Below are 27,706 nucleotides of genomic sequence, written 5' to 3'. Positions count from 1 at the left end.
CCGGGAGGAATAGAGACAGCGCCGCTGCTGCGGTCTCTATTCCTGTACACATGTTCATTGAACGCTGTGTAAGAAGACATCGGAGAAGACAGAAGCAGCGAAAGCTGCTCCTATCATCTCCTCAGGGTCCCCGGCAGTCACTGACAGCCGGAGACCCGACATTCAGCTGCCCGATCGCGCGGGCAGCAAGTTAAAACCCGAGCCGTAAAAAGTCTATGGCTCTGGTTTTAAGGACTCTGACCGCTGGCCGTAAATATACAGCCAGCGGCCGGGAACCAGTTAAGTCACATTTCCAGGAGGAATTAGAGGAACAGCACAATCCACAGCTTTAGGCCTTATTCACACGAACGTCTATTACGTTTGTCTCACGGACCTATGTTAGTTTATGGGGCCGTTCAGACAGTCCGTGATTTTCATGCAGCGTGTGTCCGCTGTGTAAAACTCACGTCATGTCCTATACTTGGCCGTTTGTCGCGCATCACGTACCCATTCAAGTCAATGGGTGCGAGAAAATTGCGCACGGCACACGGAAGTACTTCCGTGTGCCACGCGTGATTTGTGCTACAGTAGTAAAATAAATGAAAACATAAAAGCACCTCCTGCTTTTGTGTTTGTAAACCTAAAAACCGCGTGTCATAAGGATGGCATATGCGTGAAAATCACGCAGCCATGCAGCACATACGGATGACACGCGCAACTGCAACACGCAAAAAACGCACACGTTCGTGTGAATAAGGCCTTAAGAAAAGTTTTTCCAGCATTGTCACCTTATGGGGAATGAATCGGCTAAAACAGACACGTATGAAGAGATGACAGGTACTGGACAATTTCTCTATATATAGCCACTCCTAATAGAGCATACGGACGAGGGATATGCATTTGGCAAAACGTTGTCAGGTTTTTACAAAGAACGAGGAATATAGTCTTGGATATTTCCAGCACGCTGAGCATGTCATGGAGTGATCTTCAACGTGCATTTTCTTGCCTGCAATCTAATCAAAAAAACTTGCCTGTCCGCAAGAACATAAGGATGCGATGTCTGCCAGACCAGAGGACGGAATTTCATCACTGAGATGAACCTCCCTAGATTTCGTATTTCTTGCTTCTGATATTCAGAATACACCATTCCAGACAGGTAGAAGAGCTTCGCACCCTGCAAAAGGAAGGAGGAGAAAAATGTATAGAAAAATAGGACATTAAAGGTGATGGAAGATTTAGACCAAGCACAGAAAAAGTAAAAAAGTATATAAAATAAAACTTCCACATCCCTCACACATTGTAATTCCTGTGTTTGTTCAGTGGGCCAATATACCAATACAATATTATTACTAGTTTACACACCGTAGACCTATTCCTCCTAATTCAGGGGGTTACCAAACACATGGGCAGTTGGAGAACAAAAAAAGAAAAAAAAAAAAAGACGAACGCTTCAACTCTAAAGACATGACAGTGAAGGATTCTATAGATCGAGCACCTGATAGACTTCTGTCCAGAACCGGTTCTTCATCCTCTTCTTGACCTTGCGCAGTTGCTTGTTATTCTTGAAGGAGTCCAGGTGGGTCAAGACCCCCATAATTTTTGGAAAGCCGTGGACCTGGCAGATATTCAGGAACTCAAATGTCTCCATTTCAAATCCGAAGCTAGCATCTATGAGCATGAGAACCTGGACGAGAAGAAAGCCGGTCAGTGTGGAGACCTAGCAAGGGACGACAGCATGACTGACCAAGAGTTCATCACCACGCCGGTCACCGTCTTACTACAACTCCGGGTCACACATGGATTACTTATTATCACAGATGGACACTTTCCCCTAATTTTATGCCACACACAGCTCCTAGACCGCAGTGTTCTTGTATGGGGTGCGCAATCCAAAATATTAGCACATTGAAAGAGATGCTGAGCCTTAAGAAATAGCAATGTAAGGAAGTCGAGCAGAGTCGGCGTGGGATTTAACAGTACGTTATTTGTGACTTTCCATGGGACTGCAGAGAAATAAGCTAATTCAGAGCATTCACTTAAACCAAGGTGGCTGTAGATATTACTCTATGAGCGAACCACAAACGCACTCCAAATAATTACCTACCCACAGGAAAAGTGATAAATGTTTCATGGCAGGGGGCCCCCGGTACTGGGTCCTAAGTCCCCTGTTATTCCTTACCAAAATAATCACAGTGCGGAGGAGATTGCATGGAGCAGCGGTGGAGCATGCGTGCACATACAAACTTTTTGGGTGACCGTGCCCACAAAGACAGTGCCACAGTTCTCTATATAGATAGTTCCAGTGCCTACGTAGATAGTACCACACGCCACCACCGTATAGCGCCACCCCACGTACATAGTGCCACCCGCCACCACAGGTACATAGCACCACCCGACACCTACTGTACATAACACCACCCACCGCCACCCTTCCCCCACCCACCGTACATAGCAGCACCCGACACCTACTGTACATACCACCCACCGCCACCCCCTCCAACCCACCGTACATAGCACCACCCGACACCTACTGTACATAACCCCCCCACCCACCGTACATAGCACCACCCGACACCTACAGTACAGGGAGGCAGGGATAATTATTTCCGCATTTTATGGGCTAGATGAGTGAGTGGCTATATGAGCTGTTCCTCAGAGCACCAGGTGAGTTTAAATGGCGGTCTTTTTAACATCTGTTTGTGCCCCCAACACACACAAACCAGTGCCCTCACTGTATCCCTGCTGCACCTCACCACCTTATACTTTGCTGTTCCGGCTACTAGCATAGCCTCAGGTTATCTTAAAGGCTATGTGCACCTTTGACATATATATATATATAATGTGTATCAGTGTGTTTTGTGCAACTTTCAAAATACTTTGTATCTGAAAAAGTAAGAAATATTTTTTAATAAAGTCACTTTGTATTCTGTATATAAAGCAGGTGTATCAGTCGCTAAGACCTGAATCCGTCAGGTCAGCGGGACTGACCGGTTCAGTGTCAGCGGGTCCTGCAGGATCGAGCGGTCACCGATCACATCTAAGTTCATAACTTGTGATCCATTACAGGTGGATCACGCAGGACCCGCTGACATTGAACCCGTCTGTCCCACGGACCTGACTGATTCAGTTCTTCACAAACGATACAGCTGCTCTGTACACAGGACACAAAGCAGCTGTATCTGAAAAAGTAAAAAATAATTTTTAATAAAAAGTATTTTGAAAGTTGTACGACACACACCGATACACATTTTTATGAAAATAAACTTGTATTTCTGATAGAAACCAGTATTTGCAGAGGTTAAAAGTTGTGAAGTTCCGTACAATTATTGTAGTAATACATGTTAAAAAGTTTTTTTATATATAGAAAATAATTGAAGAAGCACTCACATAAAATTTTTTATTGCTTTGCCCGTGTATAATGGCCATCTTGTACACATATATGATCTTTATTTCCTCGCCGAGCGTCTAGCTGTCAATACATAGACTCCGTTCAGCTCTCCTGTGCGGTCACGTGATCTCTAAACGGACTTGCCACTTTCTCGGAATCTCATAGACTTGCATAGAGAAACTGGCTTCCGGGCTACACATAAAACGCTGTGCAAATCAGTTTAGAGATCACGTAAGCGCACATGGGGAGCCAAACAGAGCCTATGTATGGAAAGCTAGACGCTCGGTGAGGAAATAAATATCATATACGTGTACAAGATGGCCATTACAAACAGGCAGAGCAATAAAAATTAAAATCGAAAATCACCCATAAAAATCTAGATTTAATTTTTGGGCAAAATCGCCCAGACCTACGCCACACACCACCATCCCATAAATAGCATCACGCGCCACCCCACCCCCCGTACACAGTGTCACACTCCACCCCTCCGTACACAGCGTCACACACCGCCACCCCCCCCCCCCGAGACACAGCGACAGCGTCACTCGACACGTCACACGCCGCCACCGCAGCTGCCCCCCTCGTACACAGCGTCACACGCCGCCTCCCCCCGGACCACAGCGTCACACGACGCCACCGCAGCCGCCCCCCTCGTACACAGCGTCACACGCCGCCTCCCCCCGGACCACAGCGTCACACGACGCCACCGCAGCTGCCCCCCTCGTACACAGCGTCACTCGACACCTCCCCCGGAACACTGCGTCACACGACACCACCGCAGCTGCCCCCCTCGTACACAGCATCACACGCCGCCTCCTCCCGGACCACAGCGTCACACGCCGCCTCCCCCCGGACCACAGCGTCACACGCCGCCTCCCCCCGGACCACAGCGTCACACGCCGCCTCCCCCCGGACCACAGCGTCACACGCCGCCTCCCCCCGGACCACAGAGTCACACGCCGCCTCCCCCCGGACCACAGCGTCACACGCCGCCTCCCCCCGGACCACAGCGTCACACGCCGCCACCGTAGCCGCCCCCCTCGTACACAGCGTCACACGCCGCCTCCCCCCGGACCACAGCGTCACACGACCACCGCAGCTGCCCCCCTCGTACACAGCGTCACACGCCTCCACCGCAGCTGCCCCCCTCGTACACAGCGTCACACGCCGCCGCCCCCCTCGTACACAGCGTCACACGCCGCCTCCCCCCGGACCACAGCGTCACACGACGCCACCGCAGCCACCCCCCCTCGTACACAGCGTCACACGCCGCCTCCCCCCGGACCACAGCGTCACACGACGCCACCGCAGCCGCCCCACCTCGTACACAGCGTCACACGCCGCCTCCCCCCGGACCACAGCGTCACACGCCGCCACCGCAGCAGCCTCCCCTCGTACACAGCGTCACACGCCACCTCCCCCCCGGACCACAGCGTCACACGACGCCATCGCCCCCCTCGTACACAGCGTCACACGCCGCCTCCCCCCGGACCACAGCGTCACACGCCGCCTCCCCCCGGACCACAGCGTCACACGCCGCCACCGTAGCCGCCCCCCTCGTACACAGCGTGACACGCCGCCTCCCCCCGGACCACAGCGTCACACGACGCCACCGCAGCCGCCCCCCCTCGTACACAGCGTCACACGCCGCCTCCCCCCGGACCACAGCGTCACACGCCGCCACCGCAGCAGCCTCCCCTCGTACACAGCGTCACACGCCGCCTCCCCCCCGGACCACAGCGTCACACGACGCCATCGCCCCCCTCGTACACAGCGTCACACGCCGCCTCCCCCCAGACCACAGCGTCACACGACGCCACCGCAGCTGCCCCCCTCGTACACAGCGTCACACGCCGCCTCCCCCCGGACCACAGCGTCACACGCCGCCTCCCCCCGGACCACAGCGTCACACGCCGCCTCCCCCCGGACCACAGCGTCACACGCCGCCTCCCCCCGGACCACAGCGTCACACGCCGCCTCCCCCCGGACCACAGCGTCACACGCCGCCTCCCCCCGGACCACAGCGTCACACGCCGCCACCGTAGCCGCCCCCCTCGTACACAGCGTCACACGCCGCCTCCCCCCGGACCACAGCGTCACACGCCGCCTCCCCCCGGACCACAGCGTCACACGACGCCACCGCAGCCGCCCCCCTCGTACACAGCGTCACACGCCGCCCCCCATACACAGCGTCATATGCAGCCGCCACCGCTCCTACACAGCGTTACACGCTGCCACCCTCCCCCCCCCCCCGTACATAGCGTCACACAGCGGGGAAGGGAACCAAAAACTGATCTATTGACTTCTTTGCGAGCCGTGAAAACGGCCGAAATTAGAAGATGTTCTATCTTTGACGGTCAGTATTCCCGGGCCATTGAAAAAAACGGCCGTGTGAATACACCCATAGAACTTCACTGTTCTGAAAACGGATGTGCGACGTTCTCTGAATATAGCCTAAGGGTCAGTTCACACAGAGTTTGATACGTTTTTTTGACACGGAAACCCTGTCAGAAAACGCGCCAAAAAATGGCCGAAAATGCCTTTGATTGATTTCAATGGGAGGCGGAGAGGTTTTTTCCCACGAGCGGAAAAAACGGCTCGCAGGAAAAAGCGACATTCCCTACCTTCGAGCGTTTACGTCTCTGACCTCCCATTGACATCAATGGGAGGCAAAGAAAGCGTACTTCGCGGGCAAAGAACACCGTGAAAAATGCAGCGAAAAATCGGCATACAGGCAGAGCAAAATCTGCCTCAAAATTCCAAATGGAATTTTGAGGCAGATTTTCTGCCTGCAAAAAACTCAGTGTGAACCCAGCCTTACTTTGCAGCACTATCAAAAAGGATCCTGCAAAGCTGGGGTAGTGAACCGCTCAGACCACAGTATTTTAGTGAAATATTTATCTCTTATACCATCCAGCAACAGTTTACTTGAGAAGCGCAAGCTCTGCCATGTCTATAGCTTCTCAGACCCCAACATTACCAATGACAGGAGAGCCCAGTGACTGCCAACTAAGATACTGATCAAAGGTGCAGGAGACTAACGAAAGGAGCACAGGGAAAAACAACTCCCCAAAGTTAGATTACAGTTATAGCAATAGGAAAAAAACAAGAAATATTTCACCCAAAAATGCTGAATCACTGGTGGATCAAACTTACAAAAATCTTCCACAGAAATCACTTACCAGGTCTGCAACTTTAGCCAAATCAATCATTGTATTGATGTCACAGCCACATTCGATGATGGTGAGGCGTCTCTTCTTTCCTAAGAATCATTTTTTAAAAAGTATTATAAAAACTACAGGTCACCCAAAATTGAAAGAGATCACTGCCACCTAGTGGCCAAAACAAACACTTATTTGCCCACAGGCAAAACAAAAACTAATGGTCAATACAATTTAACCCCTTCCCCTGGACGCATTTTGGGCTCTAACGACCAAGCAATTTTTTTTCCTTTTTGCATCGTGACATGTGACATTCAAAGAGCTATGACTTTTCTATTTTCACGTGGACACGGCTGTATGTGGACTTGTTTTTTGCGGGATGAGTTGTAATTTAGATTGTGAGCCCCAATAGGGACAGTAAAATAGGACCTCTGTACAGCGCTGCGTAATATGTTGGCGCTATAAAAGTAACTGAAATAAATAAATAATACATACATTTTTCTTCAGGGGCTTTGCAAATGTGACACGGCCTCCGCAAACCATTAGTGCTAAATTTGAGCCAAATAGCGCTCTTTCCCTTCTAAGCCCTGCTGTGTGTCCAAACGGAGAAATTGCTTTACAGATTTTGCGGTACTTTTTCTCCTTTAGTCCTTGTGGAAATTAGAAAAAATTAGCGAAACCTACATTTTCTTTGAAAGAATGCAGATTTCCATTTTCTCGGCCTAATTCCAATAATTTATGCAATAAACCTGTGGTGTCAAAATCTTCACTATACCCCTAGATAATTTCCTTGAGGTGTGTAGTTTCCCTAATGGTGTCACTTTTGGGGTGTTTCCACTGTTTTGGCCCTACAAGACCTCTTCAAAGCTGACATGGTGCCTAAAATATGTTCTAAAAAGGAGGCCCCAAAATCCAGTAGGTGCTCCTTTGCTTCGGAGGCCGGTGCTTCAGTCCATGACCGCACTAGGGCCACATCTGGGATATTTCTAAAAACTTCAGAATCTGGGCAATAAATATTCAGTTGTGTTTCTCTGGTAAAACTTTGTGTTACAAAAAAAAATGGATTACAAATGAATTTTGGCAAAAAAAAAAATGAAATTTGTTAATTTCACCTCTACTTAGCTTTAATTCCTGTGAAACGTCTAAAGGGTTAAAAACTTTCTAAATGCCGTTTTGAACACTTTTGAAAGGTGAAATTTATAAAATTGGGTGGTTTCTAATTTATAAGGCCGTAAAAGTCACTTCACAACTGAACTGGTCCCTGTAAAAATACATTGAAAATGTGGGAAATTTCTTCTGAAGTTCTAAGCCTTGTAACATCCTAGAAAAATAAAAGCATGTTCAAAAAACTATGGCAATCTAAAGTAGACGTATGGAGGATGTTAATTAGCAACTATTTTGTGTGGTATAACGGCCTGTCTTATAAGCAGATACATTCAAATTGATAAAAATGCTAATTTTTCGCTACATTTTGGTATTTTTCACAATTAAATACTGAATGTATTGAGCAAATTTTGCCAGTAACATAAGGTACAATGTGTCACGAGAAAATCTAAGAATCGCTTGGATAGGTAAAAGCATTCCAAAGTTATTACCACATAAAGTGAAACATGTCAGATTTGAAAAATGAGGCTCTGTCAGGAAGGTCAAAAGTGGCTAAAGGCGGTCATTAAGGGGTTAAGCTATAATTTTATTAATCAAAACATTCTTCAGCATATCCCATATTAAAACATTAACTCTTACCAGACACGATAGTAACAGGTCCACGGATCTCAGTGAGTTTCTGCTTTGTAAAGTTTTTAATCAAGCAACGGATCAGGGTACTCTTCCCAACTTTTGGGGGCCCCACAACTACCACGACGACAGGAGGCGGCTCTAAGGGTGTGCGATCCACCACCGGTATATGATGTTTCTTTGTCTTTAGATCCTGGGTCCTGTGATAAGAAACTTACGTCAATACTACAAAGCTACTTTAGAGGTGTGAGATAGATATATATATATATATATATATATATACACACACACGTACGTACGTACGTACGTACGTACGTACGTACGTACGTACAGTGCAATCAGAAAGCCTTCAGACCTTTTCACTTTTTATGTTGATGCCTTGCGCTAAAATAGAAAATCAAGTTTTTCCCCCATCATTCTGCACTCAATACCCCATAATGACAAAGTGAAAACAGAATGTTAGAAACTTTTGCAAATTTATTAAGAATTAAAAACTCTAATTTCGCATGGACATAAGTATTCAGACCCTTTACTATGACACTTGAAATTTAGCTCAGGGATCCTCCCATTTCTCTAGATCACATTTGAATTGTTTCTACATCTTGATTGGAGTCACCTGTGGTAAATTCATTGATTGGACATGATTTGGAAACACACCCCTGTCTATATAAGGTCTCACAGCTGACAATGCATATCAGAGCAAAAACCAAGCCATGAGGGGGAAAGAACTATCTGCAGAGCTCAGAGACCGGATTGTACGGAGGCACAGATATGCAGAAGGGTACAAAAAAAATGTCCGCTGCACTGAAAGCTCCCAGGAGCACAGTGGCCTCCATAATTCTTAAATTTGGAACAATTTGAAGACATTTGGAACAACCAGGACTCTTGATAGAGCTGGCCACCCCACCAAACTAAGTAATCGGGGAGAAGGGTCTTGGTAAGAGGTGACCAAGAACCCAATGATCACCCTGGCTGAGCTTCAAAGATCCTGTATGCAGCTGGGAGAAACTTCCAGAAGGTCAAACATCACTGCAGCGCCCCACCAATCTGGGCTTTATGGCAGAGGGGCCAGAAAGAAGCCTCTCCTCAGTAAGAGACACATGAAAGCCGCCTGGAGTTTGCATAAAAGCACCTAAAGGACTCTCAGACTGTGAGAAACAAGATTCTGTCATCTGATGAAACCAAGATTGAAGTTCTTGGCCTTAATTCTAAGCATCATGTCTTGAGAAAACCAGGCACCACTCATCACCTGCCCAATACCATCCCTACAGTGGAGCATGGTGGTGGCAGCGTCATGCTGTGGAGGTGTTTTTCAGCGGCTGGGACAAGGAGACTGGTCAGGGTTAAGGGAAAGATGAATGGAGCAAAGTACAAAGATATTCCTAATGAAAACCTGATCCAGAGTGCTCTGGACCTGAGATTGGACCGAAGGTTCATCTTCCAACAAGACAATGACCCTAAGCGACCTACTAGAACACAGGAGAGTCTCAGGGGCAACTCGGTGAACGGTCCTTGAGTGGCCCAGACAGAACCCTGACTTGAACCCAATCGAACATCTCTGGAGAGACCTGAAGATGGCTGTCCACCGCCTGTCCCCATCCAACCTGACAGAGCTGGAGAGGATCTGCAGATAAGAATGGCAGAAAATCCCCACATCCAAGTGTGCAAACCTTGTGGCATCATACCCAAGAAGCGTGGAGACTGTTATCACTGCCAAAGGGGCTTCAACTAAGTACTGAGTGAAGGGTCTGAATATTTATGTCAATGCAATATTTTAGTTTTTCCTTTTCAATAAATTAGCAAAGAGACTAACATTCTGATCTCACTTTATCATTATGGGGGTTTTGAGTGCAGATTGATGGGGAAAACGTGAATTTTTTTATCTTAGCACAAGGTCTCAACATAACAAAATGTGAAAGGGTCTGAAGATTTTCCCAAAGGCAGAGTCTGTGTGTGTGTGTGTGTGTGTGTGTGTGTATGTTTGTTTGTTTTTTATAACAAACACGAAAGCAATAGACATGGGACGCTATAGAATTTAGCTACAATTAAGCCATACTACTAAAACAATTTGGCTGCGATAGGATCAGGCAATCCCAAATCTGCCCCTTAGAAATTGCATATGCCAAAATAGGGTCTGAGCTGTGCACATGCGCCTTGAAAATGACCGCGGAGTGGATAACTTTTTGCTCCGCTGAGGCCCCTGAACACACAGCAGATTATCATGACTGCATGGTGACAGCGATAAATAATCAGCAGGGTACTAGTAAATGGACAGCTATTCCAAGCATTTTAAAGGTATATTCACACCCAGATTTTTTTGCAGAAATTTCTGATTGGGATTCCAGGGACCTATGCACAAGCTACAAAAAGAACCCATTTTAGACGTATGGAACTGAATTTCAGTTGCAGAAATTTCTGCCGCATGTGAACGCACCCTTTTTCATCTCCACTGCTACCCCCACACAAAACCTGCAACGGAGGCCAAGGGAGTAAAATCACAGGAAGCTGCGCGGTGTCCTGATCGCATCTATTCCTTTACCTGTGGAAGTTTCTGGCCATGCGCACCGCAGACTGCACGGCAAATGCTTTGGGGTTTCTCTTCCTGGCATCTTCCTCAGTGCCAGTTCCATCCTCTGCTTGCTGTCGCTTACGCTTCTTGTTAGCTTTTGGTCCGCTGTTTTTCTTGCGATGTTTCTTTTGCTCTTTTTCATCCATCTTGCTATATTAATCTGCGTTTAGATCTCTGTGGAATATAAAGAAGATTTAAAAACAAAAATGTGTACCCCGTTCAGAAGGGAATTCGAGTTTTCCAGCATTTATAAATATTTTTTTTATCTCCGCAAATCAGGTTTTTTTTTTTATAATTTTTTTGTACGTCGTTCACTGTGCAAGATAAATAATGTGATAATTTTATAGTATGGGTCTTTACAAACGCTGTAAAGCTCATTTCCATGACAGACGTAAGGGCTTATGTTAGGCCCCCTGTTTCCATGGCAACACATCAGCACCACGCGGCATCTAAGGGGTTAAATGCCCAGTATCAGCACTAAATCCAATCCCAGCCATTACAGCTGGTGGTACAGGCTACGCTTCTGCCATCGCCACACCTTAAAATATACAGAAATAAAAGAGTACACAACATGCCAGCGCCGTAAACGTACAGCAAAGTGTGGGAACGGGCTGATAAGCCTAAAATGCACTGTTTCCGCACCACTAATTCCTGCTGGTTTACAATTCTTTTTGTTTTCAACTGTGCAAAGTGACATGAGCTTCACACGATTATGGCAGCCAATTGAGCCGCGCCGCTGTGATATTCCGTCCATGTGACATCACACGGTGGCGATTAGCAAGCTTTGCACTTTGCTATGGCATAGAGGTGTAGATTTCACATATTCGACTAAAAATAGGAAATTGTGTAATGAACATGTTCTACATGTCTTAATCAACCATCAGCGTTAGACTAGAGCTTCACAGCAACTTTGACCGCAACGCATGTCCCTGCCGAAGATCACGGTCTCACTGCCAGCATCACGTTACTGGGAGCACGATACAACAGTTAGGGGCCATTCACATATGTCCGTTTCAGTTTCCCTCTGGCGTGTTGCAGAAAAGCTAGAGGGACACTGATGTTAGAACGGATCCCATAGCTTTCTATGGGATCTGTTCTGGCACAGGGGACATCAGTTGTGGCGCCGTACGGCGCTGGACCGGAGGAGCCAGATCCAAAAGTGTTAACGGCAGCACCCAGCGGGAAGGTGGATGTGAGTAAGAGTGGAATTTAGTGCCCCCCTCCACCCGTAGATAGTGCCACTGTAGCTGTGCCCGGAGATTCCCTCCAGGAGGAGCCCCTGACGCTACTGTCCATAGCGGAACCACCGTTCGTAGAATTGCCGCAAATTCCTTTCCAGGGCGGTCCCTGACATCCCTGTCCATATGTGGACAGTGACGTCAGGGGCTACTCCCTGAATGGAATTCTCTGCCACAGCATCGGCAACACTGTGCTTGGAGATTCCACTCCTAGCAGTAACCCCTGACATCACGGTCCATACATGGACAGTGGTGTCAGGGGATCATCCTAGGGAGAATCCCCGGCCACAGCTTTGGCAATTCTGTGGCCGGGGATTCCGCTCAGGGAGTAGCCCCTGACGTCACTGTCCAGATATGGACAGGGATGTCAGGGACCCCCCCATGGAGTGGAATTACTGGCAATGATAGGATCGGTGATTCCGCTACTAGCGGTAACCCCTGACATCACTGTCCATATATGGACAGTAGTGTCAGGGGCTCCTCCTGGAGGGAATCCCCGACCACAGCGTAAGCAATGCTCTGGCCGGGGATTGCACTGCTAGAGAGCGCTTCAGTGGCGCTATCTACAGGGGGAGTAGCGTTATATACAGTGGGGTGGCACCACCTACAGGGGGGCACTGTGTGGTGCCATATTCAGGCGTAGCTCTGTATTATATAGAGAGCACTGCGGCATTATCCACAGGGGGTGTGTGGCACTATATACAGAGGGCACTGCGGCACTATATACAGAGGGCACTGCGGCATTATCTACACATGAAGTTCATCGGTTTTTAAAAATTCATAAAAAACGGAAAACAGGGACAAGGAACGGATACAAAACTGCAATAAAAAAACGGACCTAGACGGCCGTTCATAATGGCGACAACCGGACCCTGTTGTGAATATAAATAGAAACAACAGTAATCCCAGCATGGTGTGGGGTGGGTAGCTGTAAAGACGCCAAAAACTAGCTACTCCCTGAAGTTAGGGCTCACAAGGCTGCTTCTAAGACCTGAGGTGAGTGGACAGCTCCTGCCTTTGGGCCTCTCTCTCTTGGCGCCACACTAAATATGACACAGGTGACATTACAACCATTATAGCGCCAGGGCCGGAGCAGAGAAGGAGAGCCCTGACATGGTACAGAACAAGTATCTAATCTATCATGTATCCAATCACAAACTATGCACCACTCATAAAATTGCCACATTTTCAGACCCTAGACTGCCTTTTTGGTGGACAGTTGTGATAAAAACTGATGACAACTAATGGTTTTGTAGTAAAGATTGTAAAAAAAGCCTGATGGCAAGCGTCTACTGCGCTATCGATTCCGTCGTTAAAACGGAAACCTACCGGAATGGTGACGAACGGAAACCATTAGCAATGGTTTCGTCACCATTGATATCAGTGGTGACTGAAACGGAAGCTGTGGTTTCAGTTTGACTTTCCGTTGCAGGGTTCACCCGACAGAAACCTCCGACAAAACCCCGGAACGGAAAGCCAACGCTGATGTGAACAGGCCCTTACAAAATAGCTGTGTCTGGCTGCCAGCACCACAACAGTTGTCCAAACCCGCTGGTTTTTTTTTGCGACGATCGTGTTGCGTTCACTTTCATTACTTGCTATGCAGGAAGCTGACAGTGATCCTTGGCAGTGCCACGTGTGTTGCAGCCTGATCGCAACACATACACGGGGACCTGAAGAGCCTGCAGCAGGGATGCCTTTAACACATCCCGACCGTGGATATCAATTCACAATGTTGCCATTGCTTTATTTATGGAGCAGAATTCTGAATTGATAAAGAAAACCGTGCATCCCTGTTGGAGTTACAGATGTCATCTACTGCCCAGCGCAACGCAAGCTATCCCTCTATTATAAAGCTATGCTTTCTAAAGGCCAATAATAAACGCTGCGACTTGTAGCACATCAGCCGGAGCACGGCATTCCTATGCGGTTATCTGTTTATAACTTTACTTACATCAACTGTGAGCGTCTCCGGCTGCGATCCACTCTAGTCTTCACTTACACAGTCCACATGGTCGCGACTTCCGCCGGAAGTGTCCGCCTACGTTCTGGCACGTCAGGAAACAGCTCCAAACGGAACCAAAGTGCTCAAGCTAGAATGCGCAGCAGGGTGCTGTGCGTATGTGCTGTGCGTATTGTCAGAGCTCCGTCGCCACAAATGGGCAAGTGCGGAGCATTTAGAACTAAAATAAAAAAAATTACCTGATACCTCTCTGTTTTAGGGAAAGCTGGGTTACGATCGATAGAGCTGCCATTACCTGAGATTAACCCCCTGGTATCCCAGTCTATTAACGTACTCATCTCATATACTTATATAAAGCACATTTGCCGTTCAGGATTCCTGGAAATGTGAGTGACCACTCATAAGTTGGCACATACATAAAGAAGTAGCTGAAAATTACGGAGCTGTTTTGGGGGAAAGCGGCCTCTGATTTCAAGCTGTTTTTGAACCTGACAGCCCTGTTCACACTGAGTAGTTTGCAGGCAGGAAAAAAAAAAAACTGCACTTTCTTGCCGCGGTTTTGGCAGCATTTTTCGTCCGCAGCCATTGAGCACGTCTGTCAAAAAAAACCCGCTTTCTCTGCCTCCCATTGATTTCAAAGGGAGGTCAGAGACGGAACCGTGGGCAGAAAGAGCATGTTGCTTTTTTTTCCTGAGCGGCTAAAACCGTGAACAGGAAAAAAAGACTTCCAACTCCCATTGAAATCAATTGTAGGATGTTTTGGGCGTTTTTTGGCACTGATTCCGACACGGTTTCCCCATCAAAATCAGCACCAATATACCCCGTGTGAACAGGGCCGAAAATGAAGATTCTTTTAATTTGAAGCTTCCTTTGAGGCGTTTTTCATAGTGTCAATGGAAAATCAGCTCCAAAGACACCTCGAGAAGTGACATGCTACTTCTTTTCATGAGGCGTTTTTTTAATTCAGTGGTGTAAAAATAAGGGTATGATCACACAACCTATTTCCGGCCGTTTTTCATGCCGTAAACGCCTGGAAAATGGACGAAAAATTATTATTATTATTATTTTTAAGGCCCTGTTCACACGGAGTTTTTTGACACGTTTTTTGACGCGGAAAACGCGTCGGAAAACGCGCCAAAAACGACCCAAAATGACTCCCATTGATTTCAATGGGAGACGGAGGCGTTTTTTTACCGCGAGTAAAAAAAACGCCTCGCGGCAAAAAGAAGGGACATGACCCTTCTTGATGCGGTTTCCGCGTCCAAAACCGCATTGAAAGCAATGGGGACACGTCAAAAAACACCTCAAACTAGTGAGGTGTTTTCTGACGAGTATATTGCCGAGTGTTTTGGAGGAGTTTCTTGCAGGACTCGTCTCCTGCTGCTAGTCCAGCCCAGCAAGGGGCTGTCATTTCCTGTCTGCTCGTGGAGCCAGAAAAACACATCGTGGACAGAACTCAGGGATACAGAAAACCGAAGTCCTGCATCCAAATACAAGTAAGTGCACTTGCTCCTATGTTCCATACATGCTATACATGTATGGAGCTGTGCATTTTTTTTTTTTAGATTTTTTTTTTTTAATCTTTTTTTTCAATTTTTTTTTTAGATTTTTTTTTTCAATTTTTTTATTTTTAATTTTTTAATTTTGTTATGCAGTTGTTCATGTATGTCATCTCTTTTTTATTTATTTTTTTAACATTTCAGGAACAGAAATGACGACAGCAGAGGTGTACCACCGAATGGACATTGATGTTGGGAAATTGATTCAAGAAGTAAGTATACTTTTTTTTTTTTTAATGTGGGCATGTTCACATCAGCGTGGTTTCCGCTGAGGGGTTCCGTCGGTGCTTTCAGTCAGGGGAACCCCTCAACGGAAAGGCAAGTGTGAAGTGGTGACAGATCCGTTGCTAATGGTTTCTGTTTGTCCCCGTTGTGCAAAGGGTTCTGTCGTTTCGACTGAACCAATACCGCAGTGTAGGGAATCCCATTAGCAACGGATCCATCAGCATTGAAGTCAATGATGATGCAAACAGAAAACAATGTTTTTTTTAATGTGGGCCTGTTCACATCAGCGTGGTTTCTGCTGAGGGGTTCCGTCGGTGCTTTCAGTCAGGGGAACCCCTCAACGGAAAGGCAAGTGTGAAGTAAGTTCCGTTTGCATCACCATTCATTTCAATGACAGAAGGATGTCAGGCTGGGTTCACACGACCATGTTACGTCCGTAATGTACGGAACGTATTTCAGCCGGAAGACCCGGACCGAAGACAGTGCAGGGAGCCGGGCTCCTAGCATCATAGTGATGTACGACGCTAGGAGTCCCTGCCTCGCTGCAGGACAACTGTCCCGTACTGTAATCATGATTACAGTACGGGACAGTAGTTCCACGCAGAGGCAGGGACTCCTAGCGTCGTACATCACTATGATGCTAGGAGCCCGGCTCCCTGCACTGTCTTCGGTCCGGGTCTTCCGTTTCGTACATTATGGACGTAACATGGTTGTGTGAACCCAGCCTCATGCGTGTGAAAACCTCTGCAAAAACAGCCTGAAAAACCGCCTGGAAAACCGCCTCAAAAACCACGTCAAAAACCACATCAAACATGAAAACCTCCAGGGTCAGTTTTTACAGGAGGAATTTTCCTCCTGCAAAAAACTCAGTGTGAACAGGGCCTAACATTCTTTTATTTATATTTTCAGCAGAATTTTTATACATCAAAACAGAAAATATAAACATCCATCATACATATATAGCAATAGAAAGCAAGAAGAGAACAAAATAAAGATAAAATAAAGGTATTATGCAGATCACACTTCCGAACACAATGCACTGCAGTCTTCTGTCCAGCAGAAGAGAAGATAATATTATAGACAAAATCCATGGATATCAGGAACACACATCAATACAAAATAAGCAATACTGACAGTGCATTCAGGACAGTGGGCACCACGGCAATCGGCATCACAATGACCTTATATTTACACCCTGCATCAGAGAGAGGATAAAATGTGTAAGCAGATGAAGAGAACCCACACACCATCTAACGGATCAGACCAAGCAAGTCCCCCCTCCTCCCCCTCAATACAGTGCATGTGCTCCCCCTGCTGTCAGCTAACGAACTTCTCCCTCAAGCTGCCAGGAGATTGAAACGTTTTCAGGAGAAAACAGCACCGTAATTTCAGCCGTAATGGCATGTTGAGGCGCTATTTCGCTGCGTCCATTACGGACGTAAATGGAGCTGTTTTTCCATGGAGTCAATGGAAAACGGCTCCATTTACGTCTGAAGAATTGACAGGCACTTCTTTGACGCGGGCGTCTTTTTTAGGGGTCTCAAACTCGGCCGGGTAAGTGGGCCGCATATAGAAAAAATGGGAAGTTGACGGGTCGCATTACTTTCAAATTTGATACAATACAAAATTATTGTTAATCAATTAGTTATTTGAACTACTATAACACTACATTACTATAATAATACCGCTAGGTTTAAAATTTGAGATATTTCTCCACGTGCTTATTTCAACAATCCAGCTTTCCAGTTTAAGTGTCGCTAAATGCAGTCCGGAGGCTCAGTTAGCAGCGTTTGGCAGACAAACATGTCAAGATTGGGCAGCCCCTTTTTAGATAGTGCCACAGTGCCCTCGGTGGATGCTGCCGCAGTGCCCTCTGTGGATGCTGCCGCAGTGCCCTCTGTGGATGCTGCCGCAGTGCCCTCTGTAGATGCTGCCGCTGTCCCCTCTGTAGATGCTGCCACTGTGCCCTCTGTAGATGCTGCCACAGTGTCCTCTGTAGATGCTGCCACAGTGCCCACTGTATATAATGCAACACACCCCTAGATAAGGCCACAGTGCCCTCTGTAGATAAGGCCACAGTGCCCTCTGTAGATAAGGCCACAGTGCCCTCTGTAGATAATGCCACAGTGCCCTCTGTAGATAATGCAACACACCCCTAGATAATGCCACAGTGTCCTCTGCAGATACTGCCACACACCCACTTGTAGATAATGCCACAGTGGCCTCCGCAGATGCTGCCACAGTGCCCTTCGCAGATGCTGCCACAGTGCCCTCCGCAGATGCTACCACAGTGATGTCAGGGGCTTGCCCAGAGCTGGAGTCCCGGAGCAGAGCCGCTTCTAGCACTCTGCCTGGAATTCCAGCTCTGCTCCTGACATCACTGTCCATATATGGACAGAGATATCAGGGGCAACCCTAGAGCTGGAGTCCCGGGCAGAGCGCTAGTATACTCTTCTTGGGACTCCAGCTGTGCTCCTGACATCACTGGGACTCCTGCTCTGGGGAAGCCCCTGACATCATTGTCGATGTATGGACAGCAAAGTCAGAGGCTTCCCCAGAGTCCCAGAGCAGAGCCTAAACTAGCGCTCTGCCGGGACTCCGGTCTGGGGAAGACCCTGACACACTGTCCATATATGGACTACGATGTCAGGGAATTCCACAGAGTCCCGGAGCAGAGCCTCTACTAGCGCTCTGCACGGGACTCCGGCTCTGGGGCAGACCCTGACACACTGTCCATATGTTGACAGCGATGTCAGGGAATTCCACAGAGTCCCGGAGCAGAGCCTGTACTAGCGCTCTGCCCGGGACTCCGACTCTGGGGAAGCCCCAGACATCGCGTGTCCAAACATGGACAGCGATGTCAGGGAATTCCTCAGAGTCCCGGAGCAGAGCCGATACTAGCGCTCTGCACGGGACTCCGGCTCTGGGGAAGCCCCAGACATCGCTGTTCATATGTTGACAGCGATGTCAGGGAATTCCACAGAGTCCCGGAGCTGAGCCTGTACTAGCACTTTGCCCGGGACTCCGGCTCTGGGGAATCCCCACACATCGCTGTTCATATGTGGACAGCGATGTCAGGGAATTCCAGAGTCTCGGAGCAGAGCCGATACTAGCGGCTCTGTGTCCCGCGGGCCGCAGATGACAGCCCCAGGGGCCGCATACGTTCACATGCTGTGTTTTCAGGCGTATTTCAGGACGTAAACCAGGGGGCTGGGCGGCACTACCTACCATTGTGCTGTGTATCACCACCTATCAGGAGGCTGTGTGGCACTACCTACGAGGGGGCTGTGTGGCACTACCTACAAGGGGGCTGTGTATCACTACCTACCAGGGGGCTGTGTGGCACTACCTACGAGGGGGCTGTGTGGCACTACCTACAGGGTGCTGTGTGGCACTACCTACAAGGGGGCAGTGTGGCACTACCTACAAAGGGCAGTGTGGCACTACCTACTAGGGGGCTGTGTGGCTCTACCTATCAGGAGGCTGTGTATCACTACCTACCAGGGGGCTGTGTGGCACTACCTACAGGGTGCTGTGTGGCACTACCTAAAAGGGGCTGTGTGGCATTACCTAAAAGGGGCTGTGTGGCACTACCTACAAGGGGGCTGTGTGGCACTACCTACAGGGTGCTGTGTGGCACTACCTACAAGGGGCTGTGTGGCATTACCTAAAAGGGGCTGTGTGGCACTACCTACAAGGGGGCTGTGTGGCACTACCTACAAGGGGCTGTGTGGCACTACCTACAAAGGGCAGTGTGACACTACCTACGATGGGGCTGTGTGGCACTACCTATCAGGAGGCTGTGTATCACTACCTACCAGGGGGCTGTGTGGCACTACCTACAGGGTGCTGTGTGGCACTACCTATAAGGGACTGTGTGGCATTACCTAAAAGGGGCTGTGTGGCACTACCTACAAGGGGGCTGTGTGGTAATACCGACAAGGGGGCTGTGTGGCACTACCCTCCAGGGGGCTGTGTGGCACTACCTACAAAGGGGCTGTGTGGAACTATCTACAAGGGGAATGTGTGAGTGGCGGGCTGATGGTCATTTTAGTGAGAGTGGGGGGGTTGATGGTTATTTTACTGTGAGTGGCGGGCTGATGGTCATATTACTGTGAGTGGTCGGCTTATGGTCATTTTACTGTGAGTGGTGGGCTTATGGTTATTTTACTGTGAGTGGTGGGCTGATGGTTATTGTTAGGGTCATCAATTTAGGCAGGTCATCAACTGGACCTCGTAGTCTCTTCTCTGGTTTCAAATATGTGGGAGAGCTTGACGATGCATCGGAGAGAAACTACACACTTCACACATTTTGTAAGTGCAATCAGATTCTCTAGTTTATTAGGAAACAATACATAGATGATATATCATTAAAAGGGTTGTTGGCCATGTCTTCCTTTCCAATCACATAAGAGGGGCCATGGCCTTCAGTCTATCTAATCAATATTGACCATGTCTCCTCCTTCTCTAAATCACAAGGGATTTTGTCCTGGAGTCATCAGAAAAGAACACGTATACATTATGTCACATTGTATCACATGTTTTGTTATAGTCAGTGGCGTAGCTATAGGGGTCGCAGCGGTCGCAATTGCGACCGGGCCCCGAAGCCAGGGGGGCCCGCGGCCCCCCGCACCACATTAATAAAAAGTTACTATAGTAACTCGGGCCGCGGGCGCTGCATCGCATGACGTCACAACGCTATGCGCCGCGCACAACATCGTGATCCTGGATAGAGTCAGGACAGAACTTCTGCCGCGGCTGAAGAGGAGGGTAGGATTAATATCCCTGTCTGCTGAAGCTGATTGGCGGGTCCGACTCCCGGGAGCCGGCCAATCTGCTGTTTTGAAGGGGCCACAGCACTCGTATGAGAGCTGCTTCCCATTCATTCCAGTCACTTGCTCACACTGAATCCATGTCGGCGATTCACAGTGTGAGCGAGTAAGGGAAATGAAGGGGAAGCAGCTCTCGTACGAGTTCTGCGGCCCCTTCAAGACAGCTGATTGGCCGGCTCCCGGGAGACGGACCCCGACACATCAGCTATTGATGGCCTATTCTGAGGATAGGCCATCAATGTTTACGGACTGGATAACCCCTTTAAGCCTACGATGTAGCAGGCTTAGAGGGCGCATGAGACAGGATCACAGATTGTGTCATGCTGTCTGCTGGGCCCTGTATCTAAGCCAATCACATGGTAGGCAGAGATACATGGCCCATGTGTAATCCTGTCTGATGGGCCCTGTATATAAGCCTACCACACGGTAGGTTTAGATACGGGGCCCCAGCACACAGTAATCTTATACTGTATAAGATTATTGTCTGCTGGACCCTGTATCTAAGCCTACCTTATGGTAGGCTTAGATACAGGGTCCCACAGACAGTATCACACATGGGCCCTGTATCTAAGCCTAACACATGTGTTACTAATCGTTTTTTGTGTGTTTTCTTACAGGATCGGTCATTGGACTACGGCAGATTCGAGGACTACTTCGATGATGGCTTTTTTTATTATCAATAAAATGGTTAATGAGGGTTGTGTGGGTTTTTTATTTTATTTCAATAAAATATTTTTTCTATGTCTTTGTGTTTTTTTTAACTATATTAGTACCGCCTTAGTAATGGCTGCCGGCTGATTAACAGCATCCATTGCTAAGGCGGGGCTCAATGTTAGCCGGTCCAGAGGCTAACACTAACCCCCATTATTACCCCGGTACCCACCGCCACCAGGGGTGCTGGGAAGAGCTGGGTATGAACCAGTACCTGTAATACCGGCCACAGGCTGTTATTATCAGGCAGAAAGAGGCCTTTCCCACCCTGGTGATGCTAGGCTGCTGTTGCTGCTTTATTGTATCTGGCTGGTTATAAAAATGGGGGGGGGCCCACGTCTTTTAAAAAAAATATAAAAAAAAATAATTGGAAAGAGCGATGTGGGGTCCCACCCAATTTTCATAACCAGCCAGATACAACACAGCAGCAGCAGCCTAGCATTACCAGGGTGGGAAGGGCCACTGTTTTTGGCCTTCCCCAGCCTAAGGCTGGATTCACACGAGCACATTACGTCCGTAATGGATGGAATGTATTTCGGCCGCTAATCCCGGACTGAACACTGCAGGGAGCCAGGCTCCTAGCATCATAGTTATGTACGACGCTAGGAGTCCCTGCCTCTCCGTGGAACTACTGTCCCGTACTGAAAACATGATTACAGACAAGACCCTAGTATGAACATAGGAGCAATTATTGACACTTGCTGAATATTGTATACAGATATATGGGCTATAAATCATGTATAAACCCACAAGGGGAGGCTACCCCATTAATCATTGGTGAACCCTATATACAGTGGAGGAAATAAGTATTTGATCCCTTGTTGATTTTGTAAGTTTGCCCACAGTCAAAGTCATGAACAGTTTCGAATTTTTAGGCTAGGTTAATTTTACCAGTGAGAGATAGATTATATATATATATATATAAAAAAAAAAAGAAAATCACATAGTCAAAATTATATATATTTATTTGCATTGTGCACAGAGAAATAAGTATTTGATCCCCTACCAACCATTAAGAGTTCAGCCTCCTCCAGACCAGTTACACACTCCAAATCAACTTGGTGCCTGCATTAAAGACAGCTGTCTTACATGGTCACCTGTATAAAAGACTCCTGTCCACAGACTCAATGAATCAGTCTGACTCTAACCTCTACAACATGGGCAAGACCAAAGAGCTTTCTAAGGATGTCAGGGACAAGATCATAGACCTGCACAAGGCTGGAATGGGCTACAAAACCATAAGTAAGATGCTGGGTGAGAAGGAGACAACTGTTGGTGCAATAGTAAGAAAATGGAAGACATACAAAATGACTGTCAATCGACATCGATCTGGGGCTCCATGCAAAATCTCACCTCGTGGGGTATCCTTGATCCTGAGGAAGGTGAGAGCTCAGCCGAAAACTACACGGGGGGAACTTGTTAATGATCTCAAGGCAGCTGGGACCACAGTCACCAAGAAAACCATTGGTAACACATTACGCCGTAATGGTTTAAAATCCTGCAGTGCCCGCAAGGTCCCCCTGCTCAAGAAGGCACATGTACAGGCCCGTCTGAAGTTTGCAAATGAACATCTGGATGATTCTGAGAGTGATTGGGAGAAGGTGCTGTGGTCAGATGAAACTAAAATTGAGCTCTTTGGCATTAACTCAACTCGCCGTTTTTGGAGAAAGAGAAATGCTGCCTATGACCCAAAGAACACTGTCCCAACTGTCAAGCATGGAGGTGGAAACATTATGTTTTGGGGGTGTTTCTCTGCTAAGGGCACAGGACTACTTCACCGCATCAATGGGAGAATGGATGGAGCCATGTACCGTCAAATCCTGAGTGACAATATCCTTCCCTCCACCAGGACATTAAAAATGGCTCGTGGCTGGGTCTTCCAGCACGACAATTACCCGAAACATACAGCCAAGGCAACAAAGGAGTGGCTCAAAAAGAAGCACATTAAGGTCATGGAGTGGCCTAGCCAGTCTCCAGACCTTAATCCCATCGAAAACTTATGGAGGGAGCTGAAGATCCGAGTTGCCAAGCGACAGCCTGAAATCTTAATGATTTACAGATGATCTGCAAAGAGGAGTGGGCCAAAATTCCATCTAACATGTGTGCAAACCTCATCATCAACTACTAAAAATGTCTGACTGCTGTGCTTGCCAACAAGGGTTTTGCCACCAAGTATTAAGTTTTGTTTGCCAAAGGGATCAAATACTTATTTCTCTGTGCACAATGCAAATAAATATATATAATTTTGACAATGTGATTTTTTTTTTATATAATCTATCTCTCACTGGTAAAATTAAACTAGCCTAAAAATTCTAGACTGTTCATGTATTTGACAGTGGGCAAACTTACAAAATCAGCAAGGGATCAAATACTTATTTCCTTCACTGTATATGTTCAATCAGTAATAGAGAAAGGGGGGGGGGGAGAACAACTGGAGTAAAGTGCTAGTGCATCAATGTACCAATTGGATCAAACAGCCTTACCCATAGCAGCAAGAAAGAAAGGTAGTAGTCAGCGCTCGCTCCTTCACATGGACCCATGTCATGGGCATGGATAGATAGATAGATAGATAGATAGATAGATAGATAGATAGATAGATAGATAGATAGATAGATAGATAGATAGATAGATAGATAGATAGATCCACCATTTCAGCGTTTTTATTCCCTTACCAGCGTTATTTCCCTTATTAGTGGATGTTACCACATATTGTCACCTTATTCCTAATCTCTGTTGGCCTGAGTCTCATTTACTTATACAAGGGTTTTTTCCGCTTGTCAGTGTCCTGTTCACTAAGATAGCGTCTTGTAACTATGGTTACCAGGGGCTCGACAGATTTGCCGACACCTGGTTGGCTGGCTCCCAACTTATTATGGAACTAGCGTCCCGGCACTATGGCAACAGGGGCTTGGCCATCTGCCGGCTTCTGATTGGCTGTCTGTCTCCATACTGCTATCAATGATACGATTATATGTCCGTCTCTGCGCTGCCTGATATACTCATTTCAAGGTTGAGATACGGTTTTAACCACTGTGTGCACCTTAATACCAGGCCCCCCTGCTGCCTCCGCACCGCTGCCCCCCCCTTATTTCTCGCCATTTATTATGTCCGAATCAGCACCATTGCGCCGGACAGTTCTCTGTAGCCGGCGCAACAGTGCAATAACCATTCCCTTCCATATACCGCTTATTACTTTTGTATTTCACTATATACATATATATATATTTTTTTTTTCTTAATCACCTCCTTAGCTGCCACCATACAGTATAATGCCCCCTTAGTGCCAGTGCCCTCATAGTACCACAGTGTCCCCTGTAGATAGTGCCCATATAGTGCCACAGTGCAGATAGTGCCACCCCCTTGAAGATAGCACCGCTCTGCCTCTAGATAGCGCTACCCCCTGTAAATAGTGCCATTGGGGCTTCCTCTAGGAGTGGAAGCCCCATCCAGGGTGTCGGCCACGCTGTGGCCGGGGATTCCACTCCAAGAGGAGCTCCTGACGTCACTGTCCATATGTACAGTGATGTCAGGGGCTACCTCTAGGAGCAAAATGCCCGGCCAGAGTGTCGGCAACGCTCAGGCCAGGGATTTCGCTCTTGGATAAACCCTTGAGCTCACTGTCCATATATGGACTGTGACGTCAGGGGCTCCCTCTAGGAGCGGAATCCTTGGCCAGAGCGTGGGCAATTCTGGCATTGCTCTGGCCGGGTACTCTATAGTTAAAAGCCGGACATCACTGTCCATATATAAACAGTGATGTTAAGGGCTTCCCCGGGATTAACGCTTGAAGTGAATGCTGAAGCAGGGAGCTGACAGTTCCTTGCTTCAGCATTGGATTCAACTGTATCTGCATCCTGAGGACGCAGATACAGTTGACACCGGAACATACCACTGGCAGCCCGGGACAGCGGGACACCCCCCGGAATCTTATGCTTATGAGCAGGGCCGGCCTTAGGGGTGTGCGACCTGTGCCTTCGCACGATGCAGGACCTGGGGCAGGAAGTGAGTGACGTCACAGCGTGATCTCTCGAGATCACGCTGTGTGTCTGCACTGCCAGAAGCTGGGTGTTAAGGAACAGAAGTGGATGATGCTGATTCGTCAGCATCATACACTCCCATTCCTAACGCCCAGCTAGTAAAAACGCCCCGATGTAACACACATAATACACGCCCAGTTGTACTTTTACTGTAAACACGCCCGGTTGTACTTTTGCAAGCCTCATTTGCATAAATACAAAAATGGTCATAACTTGGCCAAAAATGCTCGTTTTTTAAAAATAAAAACGTTACTGTTATCTACATTGCAGCGCCTATCTGCTGCAATAGCAGATAGGGGTTGCAAAATCTGGTGACAGAGCCTCTTTAACAATTGTTGGCTTGTCCTGGTTTATACAGGCATAGCGGTGCATCTGTACGGGTGGTAATGCCCGGTACTGTATCACAGTTTATTTTAAGTAAATGGGACTGAGGCGCAGTACCAGGCACTGAAACACTTGTATGTGTGATGCTGTAAACAATAAAGTGGTCCTTCATTCTGCTTATCAGCTGGGGTCCCAGTGATTTGACCCTCATTGAGCAGGCATTGATGGCCTGTCCTAAGCATAGACCCGCAATGTTTAATTTCTTCAAAAAGCCCTTTAATATTTAGTCACATATAGCCAGATTTGGGGACTTTTCAAAGTTTTGATGAACATCAGAACCAGTTGACATTTTTCCCAGCATACTTTAGGCCAATTTCAGACAGCAATAATATGGCCACATTATTTCCAGCTTACTATCGCCACAAGAACCTGACCCTCACGGTTCTACTGAACTTAGATCACCATAAAGTTTTATGCTCAGTAGAACCGCAGGGGTATGGTGACCTTTATACAGATGTCAAAATGGCACTGTAATATGGCCATAATTATGTCTCATGCTCATGCTGTATGGAGCTGTAATAATTCACCCGCCGACAACTATAGGGTCATATTGTGCCTCATACAAAGACAAATACAGGTTTCTCCTTCAGATTCCATATAAATCCGACACCATTTTTTTTTACAAAAATTATGAGTAGGGAATAGGAGGGGAGGAAATCCTCCAGCTCACCATTGGTTGTGTCTGGGGACAGACAGCGCCCGGATTCCCGCATGGCCAGCTGCGAACAACAGGAGAAAAATAGGATCTTCAATTACTAGCCACACCAGGTAATACAATTCAAACTAAAACATATCACAAACCAACTTCAGGAAACACTATCTTACATGCCAAAAGCAGTCACCCAAAACACACCATTTCAGCCATACCAGTAGGAGAAATGGTTAGGGCAAAAAGGAACTGTAGTCAAAAATTACATTTCCATAAAGAACAAACACAGATATGTCAAAGATTACGTAGCAGGGGATACCAACAGTGGACCTTAGACAGAGCCATGGCAATAGTAGATACCAAACCAAGGGAACAATTACTTTACAAAAATAAAAATAAAAACAACCTCACAAACAAGAGTCCCAATATTCCTAATAAATTACAAGAAAGGGATAATTTTGACAGCAACTTTAGTGCTAGAATATAGCAACCAATTTACAGAGATCAAAAACATCATACAGAGATACCTTCCCATCCTCTACGAAGACGACAAATGAAACAAAATCTTGAAGGATGGGTACCGCATAGTTTCACGGAGGGCACCTACATTGGGGAACACACTATCTCCCTCCTTATTTTCATCGCATACAATTAAGCCCACCTGGCTACAACACAAAGGTTTTTTCAAATGTGGTTCACACCCCTGTAAGACATGCTGTTTTGCCCACCCTACTAAAAATTGTAAAGATTCAGAAAGGGCTAACACCTTCCCAATTAAATCCTACATCAACTGCAATAGTGACCATGTCACATATATCATTGAATGAACAGAGTGCAACCTTAAATACGTGGGTTGTACAACTAAGAAACTAAAAACCAGAGTCCTGGAGCATCTAGGATACATCAGGAATCCAAACATTATCAGCATCTCCAATGCGGCCAGGCATTTTATCATAAGTCATAATCGGTCCATCAAAACATTTTAAATATACGCCATTGAAAAAGTGATATGTTCCATACGAGGTGGAAACAAAAAATAACTATTATTAGACAGAGAAGCATTCTGGATTTTTAGGTTGAAAACCAGATTTCCCAATGGACTTAATCTAAGACGGGAACTCATGTTCCACTATTAAAAAATTAATTTACTTTACTTTTTTCTCATTCCCCGTATTTTTACACTAGACCTAGATATTTATAACTATTCAAATATATAGATTATAATTCATAACCTTGGAAACGCCTAATGTAATCAACGTTTGTCATTCACTAATGCC

General features: G+C 47.1%; 1 protein-coding gene and 1 long non-coding RNA gene across 2 annotated transcripts in view; one reads left to right on the top strand and one right to left on the bottom strand.

The window, feature by feature from the left end:
- BMS1 (BMS1 ribosome biogenesis factor) overlaps positions 1-14,128 on the bottom strand; it is a 48,439-nt gene extending 34,311 nt beyond the window's left edge. The window contains exons 1-6 of the mRNA XM_075841723.1: positions 14,024-14,128; positions 10,802-11,005; positions 8,272-8,462; positions 6,550-6,629; positions 1,475-1,663; positions 1,011-1,153 (exon numbers count right to left, since the gene is read on the bottom strand). Of these exons, the coding sequence (XP_075697838.1) occupies positions 1,011-1,153; positions 1,475-1,663; positions 6,550-6,629; positions 8,272-8,462; positions 10,802-10,977 (779 nt within the window). The 5' untranslated portion in view covers positions 10,978-11,005; positions 14,024-14,128. The remainder of the gene's footprint in view (positions 1-1,010; positions 1,154-1,474; positions 1,664-6,549; positions 6,630-8,271; positions 8,463-10,801; positions 11,006-14,023) is intronic.
- Positions 14,129-15,314: 1,186 nt separating this feature from the next.
- Positions 15,315-21,355, top strand: LOC142663928 (uncharacterized). Its single transcript, XR_012851166.1, has 3 exons — positions 15,315-15,528; positions 15,736-15,803; positions 21,266-21,355. It is a non-coding gene; the product is annotated as an uncharacterized LOC142663928 (long non-coding RNA).
- Positions 21,356-27,706: the final 6,351 nt, after the last annotated feature.

The sequence above is a fragment of the Rhinoderma darwinii genome, chromosome 11 (assembly GCF_050947455.1).
Source record: "Rhinoderma darwinii isolate aRhiDar2 chromosome 11, aRhiDar2.hap1, whole genome shotgun sequence".
Classification (NCBI taxonomy): domain Eukaryota; kingdom Metazoa; phylum Chordata; class Amphibia; order Anura; family Rhinodermatidae; genus Rhinoderma; species Rhinoderma darwinii.
This window is presented reverse-complemented; position numbering and strand designations above follow the sequence as displayed.